This window comes from Sphaeramia orbicularis, chromosome 2, assembly GCF_902148855.1.
Source record: "Sphaeramia orbicularis chromosome 2, fSphaOr1.1, whole genome shotgun sequence".
Classification (NCBI taxonomy): Eukaryota; Metazoa; Chordata; class Actinopteri; order Kurtiformes; family Apogonidae; genus Sphaeramia; species Sphaeramia orbicularis.
Window position 1 is genome coordinate 25,662,314 of NC_043958.1, and position 10,256 is coordinate 25,672,569.

Below are 10,256 nucleotides of genomic sequence, written 5' to 3' on the forward strand. Positions count from 1 at the left end.
ATTGCTTACAGGAATTGTCCACATAGATTTAATCAGTTAAATGTTCGGCTACCATTATTGGCATCTGTTGAACTAACCTAAACAATAATGTAAACGCTGTTAACACCCACCTAACCCACGTACTTAACGCTAATATCATACAATGAGAACTTCCTTACGCTATTACCATCTCACATCAATATTCTACGTCTATCTTTTGTGCGCATGCACATAATTGCTTCCATGCCTACTGCTCAAAAGGCACTATAAAAGAAATGTATACAGTTTATGGCATACATTTTATGTTTCCATAATTGAATTGTATTTTTAATTTTTAAATGGGTCACAAAATTGCAATTGCTTGTAGGTGCGGTGTTTGCTCTGCACACAAGAGTTGTCTTACAGCAACAACACATCATCTATGCTGAGACACTTGCGTGCCAGGCATGATGACAATCATACCCAGCAAACCTTTGACCCTGTCAACACTGGAAATCCTGACAGTAAGATAAATATATACGTATATACACTGTATATGTGTATGTGTGTGTGTCTGCTTATTGTAGATGTTGTGTATCATATTCATATAGCAACCTTTCTCCCACACAGTGTCCAGAAAACAGAAGCTGGATGAGGCCTTGGTGGACATGATAGTTAAAGATGGTCAGCCTTTTTCTGTTGTGGAGGATGAAGGGTTCCAAAATTTCATTAAAATCCTGGACCCATCATACTCCATTCCAAGCCGCAAAACTATAAAGGCAATGGTGGACGCAAGGTACACTGTAACCAAAGAGAAGGCCTTGGCAGAAATTCAGCAGACTTCAGCTGTTAGTTTGACTGCTGACATGTGGACATCACTCAACATGGATGCATACCTTGGTGTCACTTGCCATTATGTGTCAGACAGCCTAGATCTGGCTACTGTGCTTTTAGGTGTGCAGTATTTTCCTTTGACCCACACAGCAGCTAATATTTCAGGTGCAATTGCAAATCTGATGACAGAGTGGGGAATCACTGAAAAGGTCTGTGGGATGGTTACTGATGGAGCTCACAATATTGTGGCAAGTGTTACTCAGTTAAACGTAAAACATATTTATTGCTTTGCCCACATGCTGAATCTCATTGTCAAAAAAATCCCTCTGTCAGACTCCTGAGCTGGAAAACATTCGCAGTAGGGCCCGAAAAATAGTGGCACACTTCAAATCCAGTTCAAAAGCAAAGGAAAAGTTGTGCTCTATTCAAGCTAATATGGGCATGCCCCAAAAAAAGCTTGTTCAAGAGGTCGAAACCAGATGGAACAGCACTTACGCCATGCTCAATAGGCTTTATGAACAGAGAGAACCTTTAGGGGCAGCCCTGGCATCACTCAGCACTGACATAGTGCCTTTCACTGCTGATGACTATGCAGCAATCAACCAGTGCCTGACAGTTTTAAGGCCATTCTATCAGGCAACTGTTGAGCTTTCTGAGGAAAGGAGAGTGTTGGGGTCAAAGGCAATTCCTGTAGCCAAAATGCTGAGACATGTCATTTCAGCCGAATGTGCCCAAATGGCTCCTTGTATTGGTGCCACTCTTGCCAACCATTTGAAAAATAATTTGAATGAAAAATTCAGTGGCTTGGAAAAGGTGAACTCCCTGTCTGTGGCCACCATCTTGGATCCACGGTTTAAACAGGTTGGCTTTATTAATCAAAGCAATGCTCAAGCTGCTGTAGAAAGGCTGACACGAGAGTGTGCCAGTCTTATTGATGGGTCGGCAGAAGATGTGCCACTGGAGACAGCAACAACATCCACCAGTGCTAATGAAGAAAATTACAACTTGTGGGCTTTGCTGGACAATTATGTAGAGTCTCAGCACCGCACCTGCAGTGCATCTGCCAGCGCTGCAGTGGAGATCCACAGGTATGCATGTTGATTACTGTTGAAACATCAGTTGTTTTATTCAGTCATTCATTTTCTTACTGTCTGTGTCATAGATATTTGAAAGAACAAATTCTGACAAGAGCAGAGGATCCCCTGAAGTACTGGGTGGCAAGAAAGACTTTATATCCTACGCTGTGGAAACTTGCATGCAAGTATCTGTGCATCCCAGCGTCATCTGTTCCCTGTGAAAGGATATTTTCCAAAGCTGGGGAGCTGGTCAGCCAGAAGAGGAGCCGACTGAAGCCTGCGACAGTAGAAAAAAATTATATTTCTCAATAAAAACCTGTGAGGACAAATAACTTGTCTGCTTCTGTGAATAATCATTCCAAATCAACCACAAAAGTCCCCAAATGACAAACCATTATCTTTAAAGGTTTTCCTTAAAAACACTTCACACACACAAAAAAAAATCAGTGTTTCTGAATTCAAACACCATGATCATTTGCAAAGTAGGAACGATCTCTAATCCTGTTAGGGACTTTTAGTACAGTTTTTAAGTAAAGCTCAAAGCTTGAAATAAACCCTTAACCAACATTTAACCCTTGATATCATTTGCATTTATTCTTTGGGTTAATCTGGAATGTGTTTTAGAGTATGGGGGAGAACATCTGCATATTTTATTGTAATGACAATATAATCATTATTTGGTATGAATGAACAAAAAACTTGAATGACCACACAGACTTCTCTGAACTTTTATTGCCGTCATGGGATTGAACCAGAGCCAGTGCTTCAGTCGTGCTCTTTAGAGGTTGCTGTTGCATCAGTTGTCCACCAGATGTCACCGTCACTGAAGTCTTGAAGCTTTGAATCTTTTTCGGCACAATTGTTAGGAAAGCCTCAGTGCTTCATGAGGCTTCACTTGCCCACCACTAGGGCTTTGGTCCTCAGTGCACGCAACAGGCTACTCGAATAAACGAGTTTTGGCGAGTGAAAATCCATATCCATAGGATAGATAGTTATTCACAATCAACAGTAATTCAAAGTTAGCACTAAAAACATTAAAAAATACTAAAAAAAACAACCCACATGGGTCCCTGGACTACTCTGGGTCCCTGGCAATCTATAAACTAAATTTGGTATAAATTCAACTAATAGTTTTGCTGCTACAGTGTTAACAAACAAAGAAACAAACTGAACCAAAAACAATAATAAGTTTTTACCAGAACAAGAAAATGATCTGTTTCACTATTTTCATCTGTATCACATAGAAACAGAAGTTTTTCCAGTTTGATTTTCGTTCTCATATGTAGTTAAACTGTGCAACAGAGCTGCATAATTTTATTTGGTTTTATTCAGCAGCACTGGGGGAAAGTGTTTGTCTGTAAAAATAGTGACAGTGATACAGAGCAGTATGGAGGTGAAACAGCGGTTGTGAAAGTAGTGAGGCCCATGAACTGAAAGGTCTGCTGCTCATTAGGTGCAACTAAACCACAGACTTCTGAAGACGTAACAACTATTGAAGTGTGCTGCATGATGATCAGCTACAGCGTGTTCAAAGTGCTCAATAGAAAACGATCGTGTAATATGCCGATTTCACTGTGGCTCTAGCTCTAAATGTCAGTACACTGCAAAAATCTAAATCTTACCAAATCTATTTTTCTCATATCTAGTCAAAATATCTCATCACACTTAAAATACGACATAATCACCTAAGGAGTAACTTTTCAGTGAGATCTAAGAACTTATTTTTAGACAATAAATCTTGCAAATCTTATTTCAAAAAATCTTACCAAGATAATTTTCACTTGTTCCATTGGCAGATTTTTTTTTTACTTCTAGAATGGTTTTGCTTAATTCAAGCAAAAAAAACAAAACAAAACAAAACAATTTTTCCTCAGTTCTGAAAAAGATATATTCCAATATTCCAAAAAAGCTCTTCATGTGGTCACTGCAATGAATGTTCCTGTTTACATGCTTTTGTGCATACCTGAAAAACATACTGACAGATGTTGCATGCAAACATAGTCACTGACAGTAATTTTAACCTCAGTGGACGATAACAGAAAAGGTGTAGCTATTCGTGCAGATCACTGTTTAGAACAAATGTAAGTGGATGAAAACAGACAGTAAAGAAAGGCTGAACCCCAGAGAAGAGGTCTCAGAATGTTTTGAGATATGACTAAAAAAAAACTGGAGTTGCACACTGTAGCAGAGTTAGGGATTTTTTTTTTTTCACAATATTAGGGCTGGTTTTACAGTGGTTTAATAGTGTTTAAGTTAACCCTTTATAGGTCACTCATAGAATAATACTCTGAAATTCAAATTTTCAATTTTAGTGTGTTATGGGAGGACATAACAAGACTTTACTTTTTTCAAATTTTTCCCAAATTTTTATTGTCATGCAGAAAATCAAGGTCAGTGAAGTTACCATATGTGGTTCCTTGCCCATATGTGGCAGAAAAATTAAAATAAATATAAAATAAAATTCCAAAATGCATTTTTAAAAAAATTTAACAAAAACACATATAAGGTGAAAGGAACGTGTATTTGAGAACATTAGAACATGACTTTTAGAACATTAGCCCAACATAAGTGCGGATCCAGACACCTGTCAACATTATCACTAGTGGTGTGCGGATCGATACTGAAATACCAATATCTCCAATACCAGATCTTTACACTGTAGAATCGATTCACAAATCCTACAAAATCAATACTTTTGATACGTCGGTCATTTGACGTAATGCATATCAGGTACACGGAACACAGTGGAAAGTAACTAAACTATTGGGATCTGGTTCAAATGACACATGATTTATGGGAACTACTTCTTCTTTCGCCTGGGTAAGTGGGTACTGCGTCACACCTCTCAGTCAGTCCTTCTCAGCCCAAAGCAGTGAGATACCAGGGAATGAATCTGTACCAGCAGAGAGAGTCTTTTCAAAGGCAGGAGAGGCTCTGAGCAGAAAATGAAGCAGACGAAAGAGGAAAACAATAAATATGCTATTGTTCCTTAACAAAAACTTGTGAATGAGGGAAAGTGTCAGTAGTTGCTTTTCCAATGACCTTCAAATTGTGCAAACATAATGACAATTTTTGGATTAAAAGTTTTTGTGCTGGCAAGAGGTGGATTTTTGGGCGTTGCACGAATGGTATATCACGCAAAACTGCAATGGAAAGACCTTTATTCACAACTAGAGTCAGGTGAATTAAAAAAAACTATGTTGACAGACGTTACAACAAGCGAAGAAGAAGAAACATGTCGCGGTATGTGTGGACACATCAAGAAATCCAATCATTTTTTAAATTTAGTATGAGATAGAGGGGTAATATATAATAATAATGAATATATCTGTAAATCAACACCATATTTACGTTCATCGCCATGTTTATGGAATGACTTCTCGTGTCATCTTGCGATAATAAATAAACAAATCATCGCATTTGTGATTTAATGGAAAAATCGACATTACGCACTTCTGTTTTTTCGACATTTAGTAAATATTGGTAAAGTTTTGCGCAGATGTCCAATGGAAAAGTGACTAGTGTTAAATGTTTTTGTTGAGGTGTTACATGCTCAGTATTTTCATGTTTCATGTTAACGTGAATATGCAAGTTTTCTTTTAAATAATAGCTCTTGATAATTAAACAACAGTTACTCTCATGTCTTGTGTACTTTATGAAGTTGTGATTTGAAATACACTATTTTATTTGATTTGATTTTTTTAGATTTTCCAGACATTAAGTGTATTTGTACAAAGTATCGGTATTGGATCAGTATTGGCGAAACCAACCTGAATTTTACCGGTATCGGATTGGAAAGGAAATCCATAGTACCAAACATCCCTGATTATCCCTTTGAACATCATTCCTTACATTAGTACCATTACTTCATGGTACCTAAGAAAGCAGGTACACTCAGTATTCATGCAGAGGTGGACCTTACAGACCCTGTAGACCACAGTGGACCTGAGTTTGCTGACTCACTGTCCTCACTGGAACTGATACTGCCACTATTTTGTCAATGTATGCGGAAATTACCAAAAGTAGTCACTTGCCTGATAAAGGGATATATTAATATGACATGAGATTCAGTTAAGTTTGCACAGAAACAAGTCCTTCAAACACTAACTTCAGACTTGTATTTCTTATCAGTGTATTTCAGAGCCTGTACTTCTTCACTTTTACTGCAGAAAAGAAGTTGAAGCAGTACTTCCAACTGCATGTACTTCTACTTGTGTAAACAGTGTTTGCACATTTGCCACCTTTGCTAAACGTGAATACATTGTTGTATTTATGCCTTCGGTCACACTTTCACCCTCAGTGTCTTGAACTGTAAATGCAGAAGCAGTTATGACTTCCACTTCCTGTTTACAGCCCCTCACACCCGTTCAGACGACTGTGAAACCTTTAGGTGGGTTAAAAAAAGTCCGAAGTCACGCGTCTGTCCATGTTCACTCAGTCCTGGATGATCACAGAGCCAGCAGCAGGAACATTTTAGCCAGTATGAGCAGGTGGACGCTGTCCTTTCTTCTGCCGACACTAATGCTGTGTTTTACAACTGAAGGTAACGTACCGAACTGTTCTGATATTATAAAATACATACAAATACAAATACCTGCTTGGATTTTAATGGAACGACTTCATATTTGTGTAATTTCTGTATATCATGATGAACTTTTGATTACTAATTCAATGCAGTAACTGTAACTTCAACTGTATTTATTTCTGTAGCTTTCAGACAAAACACAACCCAAGTGATGGAGAAAACCATCAGGACACAACCAGACATCACTCCAATATGCACCAACTCAACATTTATCACACATATATTCTGTAAGATCAAAATACTGGGGAACATGGAAGAATGTTATTTATCGTACGCACACCCAGAAGACTTTAAGCAGAACTGTAGCAGCAGGTTCAGACTCATGACAGAAAACCACACTGTGTTTCTCCACCTGGTGGATTTAACACCAGTGGACAGTGGGAACATCTGCTGTCTGTGTTCAACCATTGAAGGAACCTCTAAACTTAAGCTCAACATCACTGTAGAAGGTAATCATACTTTCTTATTATCTTATCATCTTCTCTTAGCTTATCCTCTTCTCTTCTCTTCTCTTCTCTTCTCTTCTCTTCTCTTCTCTTCTCTTCTCTTCTCTTCTCTTCTCTTCTCTTCTCTTCTCTTCTCTTCTCTTCGTTTATCTCAGCTTAGCTTAAGAAAGATATCTAATATCTAAATGACACCTTCCTCCTAAATAAAATACACATTACATCAACACATTTTACTCTAAATAATATTTACATTGCAGTGGATTATTTATCAAATATGTATAAATATTGATACTTCAAAAATTATTCAATGTATAAAAGTACATTTTATTATTCCGGTTGAGCCTTTTGTTTTTCCACATTATTTAATTAGAGTTCTTTATTTATTTTATCTTATTTTAATCATCTTATCTTATCTTATCTTGAAGAAGATATCTAATATCTAAATGACACCTTCCTCCAGAATAAAATACACATTACATCAACACATTTTACTCTAAACAATATTTGAATTGCAGTGGATTATTTATCAAACATGATTTTGATATTTCAAAAATCCATCAATGCATTTAAGTACATTCTATTTTTCTAGATGAAACTTTTGTTTTTCCACATTATACAATTAGAATTCTTCTATCTTATTTTATCATCTTATCTTATCTTATCTTATCTTATCCTGTGTAATAGATTACCTTAAACCCATGCATACACTTGTACAATAACACCAGTGATAAAACAGTTGATTTCCAGTTGTACCGATGCTTAAGTCCTCAGTCTGTAGTTTGTCTTTGCTTTAGGTTACAGATTTCAGTATTACAGTGTGATATGATATTGTATGCAGCTGATTCAGATTTTTTTCATATATCAGCACCATTTTTCTGACTATTATATATTTGTATTTTTAGGCATTTCAGAGAATGAAAAGAACCATTCTCCAACACCATCTATTTTCTTTCTTTATGCTTTGACTGTTGCTGCTGTGTTCATCATTATACCTGGAATAATTGTTTTATTTGGCTACAAGATGACTCATATCAGGTGAGGCAATAATGTAATATTTGTAGTTTGTGTTTTTTGGAATACTCAACAACTTAACAGTGTATTTGCTCTTACACAATACAGCTGTGAACACTTTGAGTTCATGAAAGCTGTTTCTGCTGCTCAATTATGTCAAGTATCGTCACTTGTACTGGTATGACATATGTTTGTGTGCTTATGTTCTAGTTAAAATTAAAAGGGCTTAAACTTGAAAATAAATTTACAAATTACTTCCCTTTAGTCTTGTTTCAGGACTTAGTCTGAAATTTGTGTTTTTATATATTTGCAATACCAGCAAAAATGTTTAGTATATAAATAGTAAATAAAAGTTTGGACTAAATAAGCCAATATGCTTAAAAAAGAAAGAATGAAAATGTTAAACTGGTTTATGAGGTACTGTTTGTAAAGTGGCTCATGCTAAAAATAACAACAATATTTTGTCACATTTAGTTTCAAACCATGTGGGAAAAAAATGGCGTGCATTTTTTCAGGTCATATTTATAGACATTTTAAACAGCTCATGTTAAAAATAACAGCAGCATTTTGTCACTTTAGGTTTAAACCATGTAAAAAAAAAAAAGGGTGTGAATTTTTTATTTTTTCAGGTCACCTTTTAGGACATTTACTACAATATTTGTCATTTTAGATAAATAGCTAAATGTAAATATTAAATGTCACACATGAATGTTAAATATTAAATCTACATCTAAATGTTAAATCTAAATGTTAGATTTAACTTTTAAATCTAATACATTGAAATTTATTATTAAAATATTTAATGTCTAACTTTAATATTAAATCTAATCTAAATGTTAAATCTAAATGTTAGATTTAACATTTAGATTTAGATATAATATTTAAATCCAATATATTGAAATGTAATATTTAACATTTACATGTGACATTTAATGTTTACATTTAACTATAGGTCATGTATTTCTAAGATGACAAATATTGTTGTAAATGTCCTAAAAGGTGACCTGAAAAAATTCATGCCCTTTTTTTTTTTACATGGTTTAAACCTAAAGTGACTAAATGCTGCTGTTATTTTTAGCATGAGCTATTTTACAAACAACACCCCATACTGGTTTGGCATAATCTTGATTTACAACTTTTTACTCTAAAATAAATCTAAACCAAATCCATTTCAAAGCGATGCAATATTAATCATTCTTTTTCATTGCACTGTTTGACATTTTTATTTACTTTCAGTGTTACTTTAAAAAACTAAAGTAAAAGAAATAGTGCAAATATAATTTCAAATGACAAAAAAACCAACAAACAAAATGATCAAAACAAAAACACGATTGTTTTCTAAGAGTTTGAATTTTTCCAGTTTGTATTTGTCACTGACCCATATTTTACTGCACGTGTTGGTGACATTTTGAAAGGTCTGCAGGCACAGGTTTCACTTGAAACATCAATGCGAGCTTGGTCTTTCATTTCCTGTGTGAAATATAAACTCCACCGTGCACTAATCTGTTGTATATATTGTCCTTGGTGTGTTTCCTCAACAGACAACAACCACAGCCACTCAGCGGTCCGAACAGCATGGTACTGTACAGCATAGTGTACCTACTCATCATACTGATGACTTTAAATGTTTCTCTAACACATATGTTCTTCTGCAGGAACCACAAATCGAACCGTACAGCACCTTCATACAAAGAGAGAATGGACTTTATTCTACTGTGAACCTGCCAACCTCTTAGAGCTCGGACACACTGAACTGAATACTGAACACAAATTACATTTTGAGATAATATAATTACACTGATTTTGCACCCATGCGATTCATGTTTTACTATTGAATTATAAAGAAAAATGGGCTTATTTTCCTCATGGTGGCACTGTTTCCTTTACAAAAAATTTTTGTGATACAATTAAAACATACATCAAAAATATGCAACAAACATATCAGCATACATGTATATATATGTATGTATGTATGTAGATAGATAGATAGATAGATAGATAGATAGATAGATAGATAGATAGATAGATAGATAGATAGATAGATAGATAGATAGATAGATAAAACTATATTAAATATTTTAATTTTTCTACCAACAGAAAGTACACTGTACGTGTTATATTTTTTGTTTTTTCAAAATAAAACTTGGTTGAATTATTTCAGCGTGTATAAGTACTTTTGAACATTTTGAGCACATTTCAACAATACTGCGATAATAATCATAACCGTGATAATTTTGGTCGCAATAACTGTGATATGAAATTTTCATATCGTTACATCTCTAAATGTAACATTAAATTACACAATATGGATTTATGTTACTTATATTAAACTACATTATGTTACAG

The 10,256-nt window shown here is 35.1% G+C and overlaps 1 protein-coding gene across 1 annotated transcript; it reads left to right on the forward strand.

Moving 5' to 3' along the window:
• The first annotated feature begins 6,280 nt into the window (after positions 1-6,280).
• On the forward strand, positions 6,281-9,946 carry LOC115435419 (uncharacterized). The gene is made up of 5 exons (XM_030157825.1): positions 6,281-6,411; positions 6,579-6,902; positions 7,802-7,934; positions 9,452-9,488; positions 9,566-9,946. Exons 1-5 carry the CDS (start codon positions 6,351-6,353, stop codon positions 9,644-9,646), a joined length of 636 nt encoding a protein of 211 aa, XP_030013685.1. The 5' UTR covers positions 6,281-6,350; the 3' UTR covers positions 9,647-9,946.
• The last annotated feature ends 310 nt before the right edge of the window (positions 9,947-10,256 follow it).